The 20,424-nt window shown below is 40.4% G+C and overlaps 1 protein-coding gene across 12 annotated transcripts in view; it reads right to left on the bottom strand.

Moving 5' to 3' along the window:
- Positions 1 to 20,424, bottom strand: part of LOC125459897 (transmembrane protein 144-like) — an 88,117-nt gene that overhangs the window by 57,631 nt on the left and 10,062 nt on the right. For 11 of the 12 annotated variants that reach the window (XR_007249141.2, XR_009445602.1, XM_048546926.1 and 8 more), the window contains 2 exons: positions 15,612 to 15,809; positions 5,601 to 5,723 (listed from right to left, as the gene is read on the bottom strand). Coding sequence is in view for 10 of the 12 variants with exons in the window: in XM_048546926.1 (XP_048402883.1) it covers positions 5,601 to 5,723; positions 15,612 to 15,809 (321 nt within the window). In the remaining 2 variants the exon portion in view is untranslated. The remainder of the gene's footprint in view (positions 1 to 5,600; positions 5,724 to 15,611; positions 15,810 to 20,424) is intronic. The other variant, XM_048546934.1, reaches the window with a different exon arrangement.

The following is a 20,424-nucleotide window of genomic DNA, read 5'->3' on the forward strand; positions in this document are numbered from 1 at the left end:
GAAAATGAGTTTTGATCGGCCAAATGTATTTTTTGATACACAAAGGAGTCAAATGTTATGGTATGTAAACAGGGAAATGGAGTTATGATCACAAATTGGCCATGATTTTATAGAATTGTAGAGCAGTTCAAGGGGGCCATTTTCGATGTTCTTAATACCATAAAACTTCAAATTGATCATTGCATACAATCAATTTAAAATGATGTGCCTTAATAAGTCCAAAACAATCCTATGGCAATTTGTTCTCAACTTCACCAGAATAACTGTTTAGAGCCAAAGGAAAATTGAATAATTCCTCTTGTAACTATTTCGCTTTAATGGATCAAGCTCTTGTCAGCACATTCTGTATTTGTGTATACGCTTTTTCTGTCTACCCCCTGTTCAGTGCATGATTTCCTCCAATCCCTAAATGGTATCATGTGGGTGAGGATAGCCAGCTTTCTGATCTAACTAGAAAAGCATTGTTGAGTAAACAGAAGGAAGTCTACTGCATTAATCCAACAATTTATAAATTACATGAATAGGATTTACATTATTCGTGACAGTTAAGAGCACATTAGCCTCAGATCTGTCTTTTCCTCTGCTCAAAGTCCCCATGACATAACATTACAGCGGGTAGTGCCTACTGTGCAGAATTAATTATTAACCCTTTCAGACCCAAACACATCCTCCACAAACGGACACCCAAAATCTTTGTTCCCTCATTTAATGGTGGGCATATAATTGTTTACACATTTACCTCATTCTTTACCATCTCACTCCCCTGCAAAACCCAAACCCCTAAGAGATAGTAGGAACAGCCAATGCTGGAGAATCTGAGATGACAAGGTGTAGAACTGGATGAACACAGCAGGCCAAGCAGCATCAGAGGAGCAGGAAAGCTGCTGTTTCAGGTCTGGACCCTTCTTCAGGAAAGGTTTTCTGAAGAAGGGTCCAGACCCGAAATGTCAGCTTTCCTGTTTCTCTGATGCTGCTTGGCCTGCTGTGTTCATCCAGGTCTTCACCTTGTTATCTCCAAACCCCTAAGTCCAGTTTAGAATTCAGATGATCTGAACTTAATACAATTCTCAGAAGAATGGCAGTTCCTTCGATTGAAGACAGTTTTCTCGGACTGTCTTCCTGATGGCACACATTCTGTTGCTCCTCTTGAAATGGAGGCCTTCAATCTACTGTGCTTCTTTTGCAGACGACCTTGATGACATACATCTATTGCTTATATCTGTTGGTATCAATCGTACTATAATAGGTGATTCTTTTTCTTTGTAATATCTTGGATCTTAGCACATTATTTGTCCCTTCTTTGTGGTATTTTCTCTTATGTTGTATGCAATAAATCCATAGCTTGTACAAAAGAAATTTGATTTCCATTCCACCCGTAGATCTCTGCTAGATACGTGGACCTATTGCTTCAACCCCCTGAAAATGTTGGGCATTCTCCTTCCCTGCAGTAATTTAATTATTGGTGAATGTTCCTCTATCATGTTATTTGGATGTGCATTCTTGCCAGACATATTTTTTATTGCAGTTGGGGCTTTCTTTTCAGAAAATGGGGAGGTTGGACATTTTGCTTAAACTCATGCCTTCTGAATCACCTCAGTTCATGATGGCAGACTTGAATTTGAAATAGATAACTGTTCACTGTTCTGTGTGGCAAACGGATTCAATTTTATTGTCGATGCTTTCATGCTATCACTATACATGCTCTTGAGTGGTGTTTTGCTTACGCATTTTCTTAAACTTATTCGCCACTGAATTGCTTTCAAAGCTGGAGAAAAGTCAGTAGAAAACACTTCAGCCAAATCATTATAGTCACAGCTTTCCATTTCATTTATGACATGGAACACTTTTAATCCCATTTTCAATACTCAGGCAATTCTGCTTTTTGTTTACATCACATCATGAGCTTATAGAATCCAGCAAACATTTCGACCAGTTTTCTTTGAACTTTTGTTATTTAATCTCTTCCATGCTTTGAATGAGATTAACTAAATACATGCTGTTCTAGTCAGAAATGAAATCTCGGTTATGAAGAACATGATTTTCTAGTGTTTGGTGTTTCTTATGCTGCTTGTTGTATGTTTTGAATTTTACATGCAATGCCCTCTAGATCGTATAAACTTGTGTAAGCAGTGTTTTGTCAACCAAGACTCTCCATATGATAATACTATGACCTCTTTACAGCCTTGATCCAAATATGGTCAAAAAACCTGAACTCCAGTGGGGAGGTGGGAGTGACTGTCTCTGCCATCAAGGTAGCCTTTTGCAGTGTATTTCAAAAGTCATAGCAAAACCAGAGTCAGGAGAAAACTCTGATTAATGGAGTCAGGCTTAGCACGAAGGATGATGATTGTGGTTGTTGGAAATCAATTATCTTTGTCCGTCAGGACAGTGTCCTCATCTCAATTTACTTTGGCTAGTTCATCAAGGACCTTTGCTCCTTCATGAAATCAGGACTGGGGCTATTGATGATTGCACAATGTTCAGCACTGTTTGGGCTATATATAAGCTTGACTTTGTGTGTGGCATGAATGTTACTTTTCACTTAAGAGCCCAGCAATGACCATCTCCTACAAGAAAATATCTAACCACTGCCCCTTCATGATTAATGGCACTACCATTGCTGAATATCCCACCATTAGTATCTGGATATTACCATCAACCAGAAATTACACTATATCAGTTGTATAAATATTCTGGATAAAAGAGCAGGTCAAAGGTTGGGAATTATCCTCACCTCCTCTCCAAACATCCACAAGACACAAGTGAGGAGTGTAAAGGAATGCTCTGCATTTGCCTGCATGGATGTAAGTCCAAGTCCAGTCAGGAAGTTCAACACAATCTTAGACAAAATAGTCCCGTTGACTGGCACCCAGTCTATGCATAACCTTCAATACCTACACACCAAAGCAACAATGTGCACCATCACAAGATGCATTGCAGCAAAGCTCCTCACACAGCACCTTCCAAACTTAGGACTTTGACTATCTGCACATGCATGGGACCGCCACCACCTGAAAATGTGCTCAAGTCACATACCATCCTACCTTGTAAATACATCACAATTCCTTCACAGTCATTGAGTTAAAGTCCAGGAACTCTCTCCTTAACAGTATTGTGGACATATGTACACCCAGCAAGAACAGCAGAGATCTAAAATGGCACCTCATCGCCATTTTTTCAAGGGTCTGTTACCCAATTGTAATTGCTCACATTGTATGAATGAATTAAAAAGAAAAAAAATGACTACAGCAACCCAGTCTTTTATGAATTCTGACTTTAAATAACCACAGTCTTAACTTTCCAATAGCCTGCAAAAATCACTAACAAAATAATATATAAATTCACTTCGACGCTGTGCTTGTTTTGTTAAATCTTCCATAGAAAGCATTTACTAAAGAAACAAGTTTTATTAAAAACAAATCAAAGTTAGGTACTGCAACCAAAGATATGAAATAAAAACAAAATGCTGGAGTAACTCTGCCGGTCTGGCAGTATCGGTGGACAGACAAATAGAGTTACTGTTTTGAGTGCTATGACTCTTTTTCTTAGTTTTGAAGACAGTATATTGGACACAAAATGTTAATGTCCACTGACTTCCTCTGAGTTCCTTCAGCACTTGCTGCTTTGATTTATTTTAATTGTTTAAAGGTGATGTTTTATTTGTTTTAGAAATGTTATTATTTCATTTCGAATTGTTTTCAATTGACACTAATCTCAGTGACTGCAATACTCCAAGTTTCAGCCTTAAGGCACAACATTTAAATAAAGCATACTGATTAGGATAAGTAGGACAAATGTTTTAAAAGTTTTCAGTTCTATATGACATGGAGTCACAAAGGTGCCGGAGAATCAGTTAAAACTATTCAAATAAAATTGAGATTCAATGCTAGAACAATCAGAACTTTTGAGGTTTTGCCTAATTTGCATGAATTCAAGCAAATCCAAGCAAATTGCAGCTTATCCCAAATAAACTGAATGAACGAGTTGTGCATTATAAAATAAGACTTACATGACTAAAATAATTTTGACAACTCAAACTGTCCAGTGAGATTTGCCATTCTGCACTATGTTTTTGCCCTATGTAGGAAATTTCATGTGTTTTCTTTATTCGCCTTTTCTAGAGTAACAACACGCAGGTATAACTAGATGATCTTTTGACTTTGATTCCGAAAGAAACGAGTTCATGCAGAAGGTACTGCCTGACCTTAATTTTTCTCTCTAAAAATAAATCAATCATATTTAGCCACTGGTGGAGTTCCGGAAGACTGGAGGGTGGCGATTGTTGTTCCATTGTTTAAGAAAGATAGCAAAGACGAGCCCCAGAGAACTACAGGCCAGTGAGTCTGACGTCAGTGGTAGGCATGCCATTGGAGAGGATACTGAGGGTCAGGATCAACCAACATCTGAATAGTCAAGGTCTGATTAGGGATAGTGGGCATAGATGTATGTGCAGGAAGTCATGTCTGACAAATCTTTTAGAGTTTTTCGAATTACCATCCTATCTGTGCTAGATGAGGGTAGGGCAGTGGATGTTGTCTAAACAGACCTGGTAAGGCCTTTGACAAGGTCCTGCATGGCAGGCTAGTCATGAAAGTTAGGTTGCATGGGATTTAGGGAGTGCTAGCTAATTGGCTGAAATGGTAGGAAGCAGAGGGTGACGGCTGAAGGTTGTTTTGGCGTGTGACTAGTGGTGGGCCATGGGGTCGGAACTGGGACATTTGTTATTTACATAAACTAAATGGATGTGAATGTACAAGGCATGATTAGTAAGTTTGCAGATGATACAAAATTAGGAGGTACTATTGATAATGAGAAAGATTATTTAAAATTACAGAGGGATCTTGATCAGATGGGGAAGTAGGCTGAGGATTGGCAAATGCAATTATACAATCAATACAGATAAGTGTGAGGTGTTGCACTTTGGATAGTCAAATCAAGGTAACGCTTATACAGTGAATAGTAAGGTCCTGATGAGTGTTGTGGAAAAGAGGGACCTAGGAACACAAGTTCAGAGTTCATTGAAAGTGGCCTCACACGTATATAGGGTGGTAAAGAAGGTATTTAGCAAGCTGGCCTTCATTGATCAAGTTGCTGAGTATTGCAGTAGGGATGTTGTGTTACAGCTGTATAAGTCATTGGTGAGGTCACATTTAGAGTATTGTCTATGGTTTTGGTTTCCCAATTATAGAAAATACATAGTTAAACTGGAAAATGCTTACAAAGATGATTTAGGAGGATGTCACCAGGACTAGTAGGCTTGAGTTATTGGGAGAGGTTGGCCAGTATAAGACCATTCCTTGGAATGTAGGAGAGAGAGGGACGACCTTATTGACGTGTATAAAATCACGGGGGACACAGATAGGATGGTAATTCAGACTGTAACTTTTGAATATCTGCATATAATCATATATCGGTGCAACACCTGAAGTTCGGGCATTATTTATTAATTAATAACAGAGATGATCCATTAGCCTTTTATTTTGACACAACATCCAATAGTCCAAAATGGTCTACAGTAATTATAAAAACCAACATTAGCCAGCAAGTGCAACTTCATCTCTTTGACAATGACTAAAATACAATCTGGATCATGCACTTACCAGTAGCCCATAAAAAGCCACCCAACATAGCAAGGGGCCAAAACTCTGGGCATTTCAATATTAAATTCACAGCCAGAGATACAATCCATATTGCTGCACAAAGGATCCACTGGAAAAACATCCCTAAAACAAAATGCAATGAGGTTTGTATTAATATCCTTATTACAGGTACTTATTTCCAGTCTACTCTCATTTTCTTCTCTGTACACTTCAGGTCATGAAAAGCTCTGCACCAGACAACAATCCCACACTAGATTTTGCCTATCTTTCTGACCTACATTAGCATACTGCCCTCAGAAATTTCAAAATTCCCCATCTCATATTTAAAAGCCTTACTCCCTCTATTATTACAGCATCAACTATCCAGCCCCTTTCCAACATAGATATAAATGGTTCATTCTCCAGATGTGCATGTCTACCTCTCTTCAAACTACTGCTGTACAAATAAGCCATCTAGGTCTCATGTGCTAGGAGTACGTCCTGAAAATTGTGTGCCACTACATTACTATTTCCTTATCCAAAAAACTTTAAGACCGACTTCTTTGTCTCAGGTTCTAATCAGTCTTCCTAACAAAGCCTTCTGACATTTAGTGTCCTTATCATGTAAAATGCTGAAAGGTGGTTTTACTAATTGTATTATATAGCAAGGCTAGCATTGAAGCAAGAGCACTGTAGGGGTTAAAAACAATGCAAAGTGAATGAGAGACACTCTGAGTAATGGGAGATCACCAACAGGGGAGATCAATGTCAGGTTGAAAGGAATAGTAGAAAGTCAGAGTCAAGCAGGAGGGGAGAACCATGGAGAGAAAAAGAACAGCAGAGTGAAAAAAGCAGTGAGGCCCACAGTGGAACAGAATGAATGCTGTAGGAATTTAAGCAGTGATAAAGATGGTGAGAGGCTCTGAGACACTAGCGAGAAAGGGAAAGAATGTGGGCATAAAAGGAGGATGTGAGAGAAGGAGAAACTCAGAATCAGAATTAGTAAGGGAGCACTGTAGGGATCAAAGGACAAGTGGAGAGTAAGAAAGACAAAGACCAACAGGAGAGGGGGAGCACTGTGGCAAGAAAGGAGTGGTGGACAGAGTGAAAGAGACTGTGATGCAAGCCAGGGAGCTAGGGAAAGAGAGCGGGCAAATTGTGGGATGGAAAGAGCTGTAAGAGACAGTAAAAGGGACCACTAGGAGAGAGGAAGTTCTGTGGGAATAAAAGCAGCAGTGCAAAAAGTGAGAAACACTAACAGGAAAGGGGGAGCATCATGTGATCATTGAAGCAGTAGACAGAATGAGACACACAGAGACCTCCAGAGTTAATTAAAGGAAAATGAGGAAGATGATTGGTTGGTGTTTGTTTTTCTCTTTTCTATCAAAACTCAGCTTTTTGTTTAAAAGAGATGGGAAATCAAATTAAAATACTGCAAATAGCATGTCAATTAACAAGGTTACAAGTTCAAAACAGCTATGGAGGTTATCATTTAGTTCAAACCGGTTACTAGTTGAACATTAAAAGGAGGTAGTTTTCATCATAGATGGGCATCAGTGGCTTATCGCTTGTAATTCCTGCACAGTATGGGAACTTGATGAAATTTCAATTATTTTGGGTGACAACGTTTGTACAAAGTACCTCGAGCTGCTTGAGTTCGGGCTCAGGATCCCCAAGCTCAAGGGCAGTTGGAGTCACATGGGAGTGTCAGGGAGGATCAAAGTTTCCTAGATTGTACACTACAGGTGGTTGCCAACCCTCAGGCAGTGAGACTTCAGCATAGTAAGCGCTTGACTAGCAGACTGGGACACCACTGGCAAAGGAACAGTACAGGTGAAAAGAGCAAAGTACAGAAATGCAGCTGTTCTAGCAGATTTCAGATAGATAGCTAATTCCAATACTATCATAATAAGGCCTACATGGTATAAAGCTTCCTTGGTGCCAGGATAAAGAACATCACAGAAAGGATGCAGAATATTCTGCAGGACAGGGGAGAAACAAACGGAAGGTATTTGACACATCAGCGCCAATGACATAGAAGGGGCAGGTATTCAAAAGGGACAGGTTGCACCTCACTAAGGCTGGACCTTGCAGCAAGGTTCACTCTTGTGGTTAAGGAGCGTTAACACTATATTCACATGGGGAACTGGAAGTAGAAAAGAGGAGAATAGTGCACAGAGCTGGAATACCAGGCAGTGTGAAGGAAGGAATAGTTTGGCTCTGGATAGCTGTAACAAAATAAAAATATTAAGTTATTAAGTAGTTTATACTGTACAAGAGAAAGTAATAAATTTTGCTAAGCCCATGTATGAACGTACAACGTGGCTAAATAGGGTCAGTGAGTTACAGGCACAGACTGCCAGGTGGAAATATGATTTTGTGTTTATAACAAAGACCTGCCTCAATGAAGGAAAGCTCTGGGCATTAAGTATTCCTGGCTACAAGCTGTTCAGTAAAGATAGAAAAGGAAGGAAACAGGGTGAGGGTGACAGAATTAATTAATTTCAGTGCTGGAAAGAGAATGAGAGCGCTATGTCTCAGAGGTGTCAAGAACCAATCTTGACCTAAGAAATCCAAGGAATAAAAGAAAGGTATGACTACATTACTTCTGGTAATCTACAGCCCTGTAACTAGTTGGAAAGATGGACAGGAACACAATTACAAAGAAATTACAGAGATGAGTGAATTATAGAGTAGTAATAACGGGAAACTGATTACCCACATACAGACTGGGATAGATTATAAATGGGAGTGTGACACAAGTTTCAAGAGCGTGTTCACTACATTCCTTGTACAGCTGCAACAACAATTTGGACTGCTGAATACAAGATCTGCTGTAGAAATTAAACTACAATGGTCAGAAATCAGACGAAATCTCAGAGCACAAAGGTATAATAACGGCTAAAAACAAGAGAAATACCGTTAAAAAATTAAATTGTTGATCCGCAATATATTGAAAAATAAGAATGATCTGGACACATAATTTGTCCAGAAGACCTGGAAATGGTGAAGGTGACTGAAGTGACAGACAACAAAATTGCTGGGTATAATACTTACAGAAAAGATAGGGCAGGGGGGGAGAAGAGGTGAAGTAACTTTAATAATTAAATACGAGAGAATGGCAGTAAAATAACAGACATAGAAAGACAAAGAATCCACGAAAATTAAGTTAAAAGCTAAAAAAAGTTTCATCATACTAATAGGAGCACACAATAGATATCAATTAGGGAATTGGAGTTAGAAAATAATAAGAATAATAATAAGAGAAGTTGACAGACAGGAAGGAATGGTGAAAGGAGAAACAGTGTTTAAGATTTTATTGCACGTATAGGAGGGCTCACCCAGTGCCTAAGAATTCTAAAAAGGATCACAAGTGGACTGTGCAATAGTATTAAATCAGAACAGACAGGAGAAGCAAAAGCAGATCATCTGAGTAGCAGTGAATAGAATATAATAGTCAGGCAGAGTGTAGTGCTATAGTATGGGAAGGAACACATTACGATTAATGTGGAACTAAGGAAGATAAGCTGAGAGAAAATGTGCCAAATAAAGAATAGAAAAATACTGAGAAATCTCTAAAGGGATAATAAATAAGAGTTTAAAGGATGTGTTTTCAAGAAGAAAGAAGACAAAAAGAAGCAAATTAATTGTGGTGAAACATTAAAGAATAAAGAACAGGAAAAAAAACAGTATCGATACTTAAGATAATAAAGGACACCATATGGTGGAAGGTCATAGATCATGTTAAGAAATTTATTTCAGGATTTTCAAGCAGCAATAGGAAAGGAAAAGCTACATCATTTCAAGTCAGGATGGTGAGAGAGTTGGGAGAGAACTTGCAGGCACTCGCATTCTTTAAATGTTGTCCTTGATCTTCTGAGGTAGAGGTCATCAGTTTAGATGTTCTTGAAAGACTTTTCGTTGCTGCAATACACTTGCGGATGGTATGCACTGATAATAAAGTGATCAAGCAGGTTGTTTTGTCTCAAATAGTGGCATGCTTCCAGAATGTCGGAGCTGGGCTCATTTAGGCATTTGTTCAGTTTTCCAATCACACTTCTGATTTGCCCCTGGTAGATTGTATAGGTTTTGGAAATTAGTGATTTACTCACCATAGAATTTCCAAGCTTTGCTAAATAAAAACCGAAAGAACTGCGGTTGTTGTAATTCAGAAACAAAAACAGAAGTTGCTGGAAAAGCTCAGCAGGTCTAGCAACATCTATGAAGATAAATTAGAGTTAATGTTTTGGGTTTGGTTTGGAGATGAGGAAGTGTCACCAGACCTGAAACGTTAACTCTGATTTCTCTTTATAGATACTGCCAGACCTGCTGAGCTTTTCCAGCAATTTCTGTTTGTGCTTCAAACTTTGCTCTTCCAGCCACAATAATTATATGGCTGTTCCAGTTGCATTTCTGGATAATTACTCACCGGATGTTGATTTTGGGGTAGTCAGAGATGATATTACCTTTGAACATCATGGGGAGATGGCCAAATTCTCTTTTGAGGGAGATAGTCATTGTTGGGCACTTGGGTGGCTCAAATCTCCTTATGCCAAGTCTGAATTTTGTCCAGATATTGCTGCAGATAGGCATGGGCTGTTTCAGTATCTGAAGAACTGTGAATGGACTGAATGTTGCAATACCCTATGAACATTCCCACTCTGATTTAAGGTGGAGTCAAGTTTGTTGATGAACCAGCTCAGGATAATTGCAGCTAGGATTCAACAAAGAACTCTACATCTTCCTCACCTTTGGTAGTCTGCATTGTCCTTAACAGGTTTTGCATGTAAATTAATTAGTTGGAAAATGTGTAATTTACTGGTAGCAGTTACAAGATGAAAAAATACCATGGCTGATTTGGTGTTGGGAAAGAAATGTTCAGTTGTGTAAAGCAGCACTTTAGATTTTAAAGAAAAATAAACAAACAGCGTTGGGGTGTTCTTGCGACGCAGTGGCAATGTTCTAGCTTTGAGTCAGGAGGCATGGGTTCAAATTCTACCTACTTCAAAGGTCTGTATAATAATATCACTCAACAGGTTGATTAGAAAATATAACAAAGAACCCCAACAGGCATACCATGGGGATGATATGATTGGCCTCTAACAATCACAAATATTTTCATTTGCTCTAGGGACAGTACCAAACAGTGCATAGGTCCTCTCACTTTCCTGTCTGCTACACCCCATCCTCATTTACTTTAACTTTGCTTCAGTTCTCTGACAAAACACTTGGTCAAATGCTGCCTTGATTTCAAGATTAGTTACTCTTCTGTTCTATCTTCTACTTATCTCTTGTAGCAGGGCTGGAATAAGATCCAAAGCTAAATGGCCCTGACATAATCCAAACCAAGAAATGGTCTGCAAAGAGATAATGGGAACTGCAGATGCTGGAGAATTCCAAGATAATAAAATGTGACGCTGGATGAACACAGCAGGCCAAGTAGCATCTCAGGAGCACAAAAGCTGACGTTTCGGGCCTAGACCCTTCAGAGAGGGGGATGGGGAGAGGGAAATGGAATAAATAGGGAGAGAGGGGGAGGCGGACCGAAGATGGAGAGTAAAGAAGATAGGTGGAGAGAGTGTAGGTGGGGAGGTAGGGAGGGGATAGGTCGGTCCAGGGAAGACGGACAGGTCAAGGAGGTGGGATGAGGTTAGTAGGTAGCTGGGGGTGCGGCTTGGGGTGGGAGGAAGGGATGGGTGAGAGGACGAACCGGTTAGGGAGGCAGAGACAGGTTGGACTGGCCAACCTTCAGTTCACCTGGGCCATCTCCAGCACATCCCTCACCTTCCTGGACCTCTCAGTCTCCATCTCAGGCAACCAGCTTGTAACTGATGTCCATTTCAAGCCCACCGACTCCCACAGCTACCTAGAATACACCTCCTCCCACCCACCCTCCTGCAAAAATTCCATCCCCTATTCCCAATTCCTCCGCCGCATCTGCTCCCACGATAAGACATTCCACTCCCGTACATCCCAGATGTCCAAGTTCTTTAAGGACCGCAACTTTCCCCCCACAGTGATCGAGAACGCCCTTGACCGTGTCTCCCGTATTTCCCGCAACACATCCCTCACACCCCGCCCCCGCCACAACCGCCCCAAGAGGATCCCCCTCATTCTCACACACCACCCTACCAACCTCCGGATACAATGCATTATCCTCCGACACTTCCGCCATTTACAATTTTCCATCCCCTCCCCTGTCAGCTTTCCGGAGAGACCACTCTCTCCGTGACTCCCTTGTTCGCTCCACACTGCCCTCCAACCCCACCACACCCGGCACCTTCCCCTGCAACCGCAGGAAATGCTACACCTGTCCCCACACCTCCTCCCTCACCCCCATCCCAGGCCCCAAGATGACATTCCACATTAAGCAGAGGTTCACCTGCACATCTGCCAATGTGGTATACTGCATCCACTGTACCCGGTGCGGCTTCCTCTACATTGGGAAAACCAAGCGGAGGCTTGGGGACCGCTTTGCAGAACACCTCCGCTCAGTTCGCAACAAACAACTGCACCTCCCAGTCGCAAACCATTTCCACTCCCCCTCCCATTCTCTAGATGACATGTCCATCATGGGCCTCCTGCAGTGCCACAATGATGTCACCCGAAGGTTGCAGGAACAGCAACTCATATTCCGCCTGGGAACGCTGTAGCCATATGGTATCAATGTGGACTTCACCAGTTTCAAAATCTCCCCTTCCCCTACTGCATCCCTAAACCAGCCCAGTTCGTCCCCTCCCCCCACTGCACCACACAACCAGCCCAGCTCTTCCCCCCCCCCACCCACTGCATCCCAAAACCAGTCCAACCTGTCTCTGCCTCCCTAACCGGTTCGTCCTCTCACCCATCCCTTCCTCCCACCCCAAGCCGCACCCCCAGCTACCTACTAACCTCATCCCACCTCCTTGACCTGTCCGTCTTCCCTGGACCGACCTATCCCCTCCCTACCTCCCCACCTACACTCTCTCCACCTATCTTCTTTACTCTCCATCTTCGGTCCGCCTCCCCGTCTCTCCCTATTTATTCCAGTTCCCTCTCCCCATCCCCCTCTCTGATGAAGGGTCTAGGCCCGAAACGTCAGCTTTTGTGCTCCTGAGATGCTGCTTGGCCTGCTGTGTTCATCCAGCCTCACATTTTATTATAATGGTCTGCAAATTATTGTTTTTGCCTGATGACACAATTAATGACACTTTCTGATACTTTGCTGATGTTTGTGAATGGATTGATAAGGTGCTAAGTGGCCAAACTGAATCAGTCCTGCATTTTGTGGATAAAACACGCCACAGCAATTTTCCAGGTAACTAAAATGATCAAGACAATATATGGGATGCTTTTCTTTATTGACTGAGTTATACACCAGGGGACGGAGGATGATGGTGGAGCGTTTATTTTTGGATTGGAGATCTGTCACCAGTGGTGTTCCGCAGGGATCAGTGCTGGGTCCACTGTTGTTTCTCACTTCTCGTAACCATTTGGATGAGAATTTAGGTGGCATGGCTAGTATGTTTGCAGATGACACCAAAATTGGTGGTATAGTTGACAGTGAAGAAGGTTATCTAAGATTATAAGGGGATCTTGATGAATTGGGCCACTGGGCTGAGGAGTGGCTGATGGAGTTTAATTTGAATAACTGACAGCTATTGCATTTTGTAAAACAAACAAGGGCAACACCAACACAATTTATAAAGAAACATGAAGATAGGAGCAGGAGGAGGCCATTTGACCCTTTGAGTCTGCTCCGCCATTCATCATGATCATGGCTGGTCATCCAATTCAATAGCCTAATCCTGCTTTGTCGCCATAACCTTTGGTCCCATTTGCCCCAAGTGCTATATCTAGCCACCTCTTGAGTAAGGTTCTGGGGAATACTGTTGAACATAGAGACCTAGGAGTTCAGGTGCACAATTCTAAGACAGTTGCATCACAGGTAGACAGGGTGGTTAAGAAGGCATTCAGCAGCTTGCCCTCATTGCAAAGATCGCCAAGTATGGGAGTTGGGACATTATGTCGAGGTTGCACAGGACATCGGTACAGCCTCTTATGGAGTACTGAATGCAGTTCTGGTCTCCTTTTATAGGAAGGTTATTATTAAGCTGGAGATGGTTCAGAAAACATTTAACAGGATGTTGCCGGGACTAGAGAATCTGAGTTATATGGAGAGGCTGGATAGACTGGGACTTCTTTTTTCTCCCCCAATTGGACAGTAGGAGGTTGTGATTTATAAAATCACATGGGGCATGGATGCCAAAAGTTTTTTTTCCCCGTAGTGAGAAGAAAAAGGTTTAAAAGCGACCTCAGGGGCAACTTCCTCACAGAGGATGATTCGTATATCGAATGGACTGTACAGGAAGTTTTAGATACAGATACAGTTGCAACAATTAAAAGATATTTGGACAGGTACATGAACAGGAAAGGTTTAGAGGGATGTGGGCCAAATGCAAGCAAGTGGGACAATTTTTTTGAGAGATTTGGTCAGCTTGGATGAGTCAGACCAAAGGGTCTATTTCTATGCTGTATGACTCTACAAACTGCATAAAATAATAGACGATCTGCAAGAAAAGTACTTCAAGAGAAAGTTGTGGCAAAGTGGCAATGTCACTCGGCTAGTAAATTGGAGGGCTCAATTAACATCGTTGGGAATTAGAACAAAAAACAAAGCAGCTCGTAAACAGGCCAATCAGCCCTCCCAGGCTGCACCAACACATTTTGCCCTTCCATCCTAAATCTGTCTTCACTTACGTGATCTGTATTACTCTATTCCTTTCCTATTCATGTATTCGTCCAGGTGTTTCTTGACTGTTGCTATTGTGTCTGCTTCGACTGCCTCCTCTGGCGGTGTGTTCCAGACACTCACCACCCTTTGTGTGAAAAACATGCCTCGCACATCTCTTTTAAACATTCCCTCTGCACCTTCAACCTGTGTCTCCTAGTAACTGATCTGTCCACCCTGGAAAAAAGCCTCATACTTTGCTCATGTCTGCAGATCCTGAAATTTCAGTTCAATAAAATCTAGAATTAAAAGCTAGTCTAATGGCAACCATGAGAACTAATGCGTGGTATGGTGCAGCAAACTACGGACAAGGTGACAAGTGGTTTTGGGATTTACTACTGTTTTGTATACTGAGGTACAATGAAGAGTGTTGTCTTACATGCTTTGTAGGAACATTGCATTTGTATAGTACATCGAGGAAACAAGATTGTATCTTGCACCCTATGTTACAGCTGCCGAGAAGGTGCAGAGAGAGATCAACGTTAATATTTAACAGGTCCATCCTAAAATCTGATAACACCAACGAAGAAGCTGTTCTTGAATCTGTTTGTACGAGCAGAGAAACTCTGAATGGCAAATGTGGCCTTTCGCATTTTTATTCATACTGGGGATGTGAATGTAACAGGCTAGGTCAAGACTTATAACCTAATTGACCTTAAGTTGGTGGTGATCTGCCATATTCTTGAAGTACCATTATCCTCATGGTTTACATCAACCCATAATGCTGTTAGATAGATGGAACCTGGTGTGTGGCTTCAGAACAGCACCACCTATAAGTTCCCCTCCATGTGCCTGCAAAGCACAAAGCAAGCATTAAAGAATCCACACATTTCTTTTAGTTTTGATTTCCTTAATCTTGTGAATGGTAATACACAAAGGGAAAAGAAAGCAAAAAGAGTTAAGGAGAGAAAAGCAAAAGATAAGATCGAGGACAGAGGCAAAAGATACACAGAAGCACAACAAGATGAAGGCAGAGACTGAAAAGATAATGGCTATCTTATTTGAAATACAAAATGCAGTGGAAAACTACGAAGTAATTTTAAATGCATTTAAAACTAAGTTACAGTATGTCCCTGGTCTTGTGTGTTACCACCGAGAGGATTAAGAAATCAAAACTGAGAATTGCATGGATTTTTCAATACTTGCTCTGTGTTTTCAGATTTTCTTTTCCATCTAATTGATCAAACATTCAGCAAGATTTCTGTAGGTCGCATGCCTATTAGATAATAAAAACTTTTATGAAAACAGTATTGTATAGTCACCATCACCGGTATCAAATTTCTTCACAGGAACAAAATTACTTCCAAAGAACACAACTGCAACAGCACAAGCAATGAATCCAAGTTCCAAATGATTTTCATTCTTCCCAGATGCTTGTCTTTTGCTGGTATCCTTTCCCACGATAACTGTGGATTGATCCCTCGGAGGAACAGCTGCAACATTGGGCCTTTTCCAATCATCTGCAAGAAATCGTAAATTCCGTAGAATGATGAAACATATGTAGTACATCATTCACTTTATATCCTTTTAAGACATTTGGAAGGTGGACATATAATGTCTGCTACATGATTATGGAGAATATTTTCCTTACAATTTATTCAAACTTTGTAACCAGCACATTGCAAAGTGCAACCAGATTTTAGAGATGGGTTAAGAAAACAAATCAAAACAAAAACCCTAGTTTGAATGCAAGCGTCTTTCATTCTAAAAGAAAATGCTGCTCTACAATGAGCCCTTCTCCATCCCACTACCTAGCTTTGCCCACGATGCCAGCTCAATTGCTGATTTACCTCAATGTTTCCTAGCCACCTTCCCCATCTAAAACAAGTTACTTCTTTAAATTGCATTATCACACATTTGTTTCACAACAGGAAAAGTGGAAACTGGGCTCAAATCACTGTGCTAGAGTTCAAAACTGTCTTTCAGGTTTGATGGCAAATGCAAAATTCTCTCTGTCCAATTTGTCCCAAGATGCAATTCCTGCTGCATATGCCATCAAAATAAATCTGCAAGACCCCACTGCTTCTTTTCCTTTTCAAATAAAGGAAATTGGATTATCTTTGGAAAAAAATAAATTAAACAAAGTCAACATATAATTGCAAGGGTCACATTACTTTAAATACATTTCAAACACCAAACAGGGAATATTAAACCATAGACAACACTGACTTGTAATTAGGTGAAGCCTGGCATCATAAAGTTATACCAAAAAGAAATCAGACCGAATCAGAACAGTACTGAGGGACTGCTGCAACATCAGATGAGACATTAAGCTTATGGTGGATATTCAAAATTCCATGGCACGCTTTGCAGAAAAGCTGGAAGAGTTTGTGAAGTCTTGTCAGTGCAAATTGACTGCCATATTTCCTACATCACAAAAGTGGGAAGACTTCCAATATTTGGGAGGTTGTGTTCTCAGATAAGTGGGGAAGTAGTATTGATGTAAAACAGGAAGCAGTTTTTAAACAATGGCAGGATGGTCGGGAATGACAGCTAAGTCACGGCAAGGGGAATGTTGGGAGGATTCAGGAAAACAACAGTCAGGGTGGGCTTTGAGAAAGTTACTCAATCTTTTAAAAGTACTTCATTGATTGTGAAATGCTCTCTCTGGGATGGGTTGTGAAAAACAAGTTTGTTTTTCTTCAATTTAAAGCGATGAGCCCTTGATTTGTTACTCTTCCATTAGCAATTGAGAATATTTTGGAAGGCAGTAACCTTTTATCCCTTCCATGGGATATGGGTTTTGCTGGCTATGTCCACATTTGTTACCCATCTTCAATTGCCCTATGGAAGGTGATAGTAAGTCACCACCGTGAACTACTACAGTCCACATGGTGCAAGGATATCCACACTGCTTTTAACAAGAAAGCTCCAGGAGTTTGGTTAAAGGTTGGGATGTCGTTTCTAAATTATTGGTAAGTTAATATTGACAAATGGCTGTGCACACAGCGCTTTATCTTACTAAATGTGGGGTGACTATACAGTGGGTCAATGAAAAGCCCCAGCAGGCAAATTCAAATAAAAGATTAAGACTTAGTTGGGTGACAAAATGATAACATGCAGAATTAGCCCACAAGCCTCATGTTGTGTTTCACTGGTCTAAAACAATTCTGCTTTATTTGAACTATATTTCCTGTTGTTGTGAACAGTTTTAATTTTCTGACAATGGTTTACCTTTAAAAAGGCTCTGAAAGAACTCTGCTTAAAATTTCACCTCTAAAATTTTTGAAACTACTTGTGGTACATTGAACTTACTTTCAGAGGGTCCTCAGATTGAAAAGCTAAATATTGGTTAAATGAAAAGGACCTTATTGTTGGAAAAATTGGCTTCTTCATTTCTGAGAATAAAAACTGTGGGATTAAAACATACGAAGTGATCTATTAATAAATATACCAAACTTTGGTATGTTTGAGTGACCAAAATATAAGTAAGACAGAACTACAACTTTGAGTAACTTCAGATGTCATGGTAGAATGTGAGACGTTTAGTAGATTTTGTAAGTATTCACTCTAACATGCACATTGCAAAATGCAACCAGATTTTAGAGGGTTAAAAACCTAATCATGAACCTGTAACTCCAATTCTAGTCATTACCTAAAAGATTGGAATACATTACTGGGTCAATTAAAAAACCCGAGTGTACTGCTTTGGAGATCCTGCTTTTCAATCTCCTTCATAACTCTCTGAAACCTGTTTTCAGGATCTCAAACCAGCTCCCACGCCTCCTTCCTATCCAAGTCATTGGTACCAAAATGGACCACAACCTCTGGATGTTCACCTTCCCAGATAAGAATGTCCTGCAGTGATAGTGACATCCTTGACCATGGCAACAGGGAAGCAACACAGTATCCTGGAATAATGTTTATGCAATCAGAAATGTGGTGTCAACGACTTGGTCCTGTCTACACTCCAAGAAGGAACCACCACCTCTACCAGTATTCTAAGCAGAAAACCAATTTGAGCAAGGTTCTTTTGGATTGCCTGCCATTTTCCCATTTCTTGTCTATGTGCGACGTTACCATCTTCCTAAACATGAAATTCACGTAGTCATCTGCTTCATAGATGCACTATAACGAGTTGAGCCATTGCCCGGGTTTTGAAACTTAGAGGTCACTTACTGCCCATATGTTCAACTCAGACACATGGTGCATCCACGACTTCTCATTTTCCACAAACTATACATTCCACTTGATCAAGCTGCCCTGTCATATGCTACTACTGTCATGCCATCCTAACCATTATAACCAGAATAACTCAGCCATTAAATACCAACAAACTCCATTCCCTACACCAAAGCACGAGTCAAATACTGGATGGTAAACAAAGTAAAAGACTGAATTGATTTATCTACATTCCAGCAGACGTTGTTTACCCTACCAAAGGCTGGAAGAAACTTGCTTTATTTTCATACTCAAGTTCTTAACATCGTTTACCAAAAAAAAGTTAAAATGTTATCTGTAGATTACCTTTTTAGAAAGATACTGATGCTCAACAATACACCAAACTAACGAAATTAAAACCTCCACTGAGCGGCTAAAGAGATTCTGTCAAACGTAACAGCACATCCTCAGATAAATTATATAGGTACCTTCTATCTAGTAGCAGGCCAAATGGACAACATGGCTAGAGTGTGATGAGTAAGTTTTCTCCACAAAACAAACAGATAACAGTTGAGTATGTACCTCTTATCCTATTATTTTCCACGATACCCATAAAAAGCTAAAATCTATTTTAATAAAAATCAATCTCTTCAGAGATGTTGTTACACACCTCTGGAGGAGGTGGGACTTCAACCCAGGCCTCCTAGTCTAAAGATAGGAATGTCACCACTACACCACAAGAGCCTCTCTCCAAGTACTAACCTGGAGTCTGTTTAGTTTCTGAGATCAGACAAGATAGGGCATTTTCAGACAATTATGGCTTTAGGCAAGGCTAGAAATTGCTAATTGGAAGCATTTTATTCAATTTCCTTTTGAAAGTTAATAATTAATCTATTTCCACCATTTTTCAAGCAAGGTTAGAAATCACACTACACCAGGTTATAGTCCAAAAGGTTTATTTGAAAATACAATCTTTCGGAACCTCAGTCCTTCTTCAGGTGTTAATGAGCGAGATAGTATTAGGCACAGAATTTATAAGTAAAAGATCAAAGATTCACGCCATTGATAAAGATGTACTAAACAAACCTAAGAGGCTGCTAATGATTTAAAGATTTAACACCTTATGGAGGACTGAGGCTCCGAAAGTTTGAGTTTTCAAATAAACCTATTGGCCCAAAACCTGGTGTCATGTGATTTCTGACCAAGTCCTCCTGCTTTTGAGGCAAGATGTCTTTAACAATTTCTTTCTCAGTTTCTTGCCCAGTAGCTGGCCAGGCTGCTACTTGGAGAAAAACAACTATAATAAGCAGCAACTGTTCATCGTAGGATGGGGTGTCAGATCCCAGCAAGACGCTCAATGACTTGGAGGCAGATGTAAATGTGGTCACCCCTTTCCAAGAACATACTTGAGATCTCTGTATGTAATTTAGAGCATGAGACAAGCTCAACAGATGCATATAGGATTTCAAGAGTTAAACCTGTAAAAGTCAAAATGACTTCTTCAAAGTACAGGAGGGGGTTCCTTGCTCATAGAATTATACTCTTTGTCACTATTCAATAGTTAAAGTAAAAGGTATAAAATTCTCATGAAGTCAAAGGGATGGCAATGTGAAAAATCATAACAAGTGGATAGTAGATCTTTCTAAATAACAAATTATTACATTATAACCATTAGAATAAGACACTTAACAACTTTAACTATCATCTAATTATAGAATTCTGAAACTGTTCCTCAGCATCTACAATTTTAGCTACTGACATCACTTTTTCAATTCAGGTTGGTTTATAGGATAAAAGTGAAGGGCTGTTATGGCTTAGTGGTGAATGCTACCTCTGTGCCAGGAGGCCAAGGTTCTTGTCCAAACCTCTCCAGAGGTGTGCAGAAACATCTCTACACAGGTTGACCAAATATCATCTACATAACTATCAGTGTAAATAGTTCTTCCCCTCATTTACAATCTGTATGCATAACAG

Source organism: Stegostoma tigrinum, chromosome 1 (genome assembly GCF_030684315.1).
Source record: "Stegostoma tigrinum isolate sSteTig4 chromosome 1, sSteTig4.hap1, whole genome shotgun sequence".
In the NCBI taxonomy this organism is placed as follows: domain Eukaryota; kingdom Metazoa; phylum Chordata; class Chondrichthyes; order Orectolobiformes; family Stegostomatidae; genus Stegostoma; species Stegostoma tigrinum.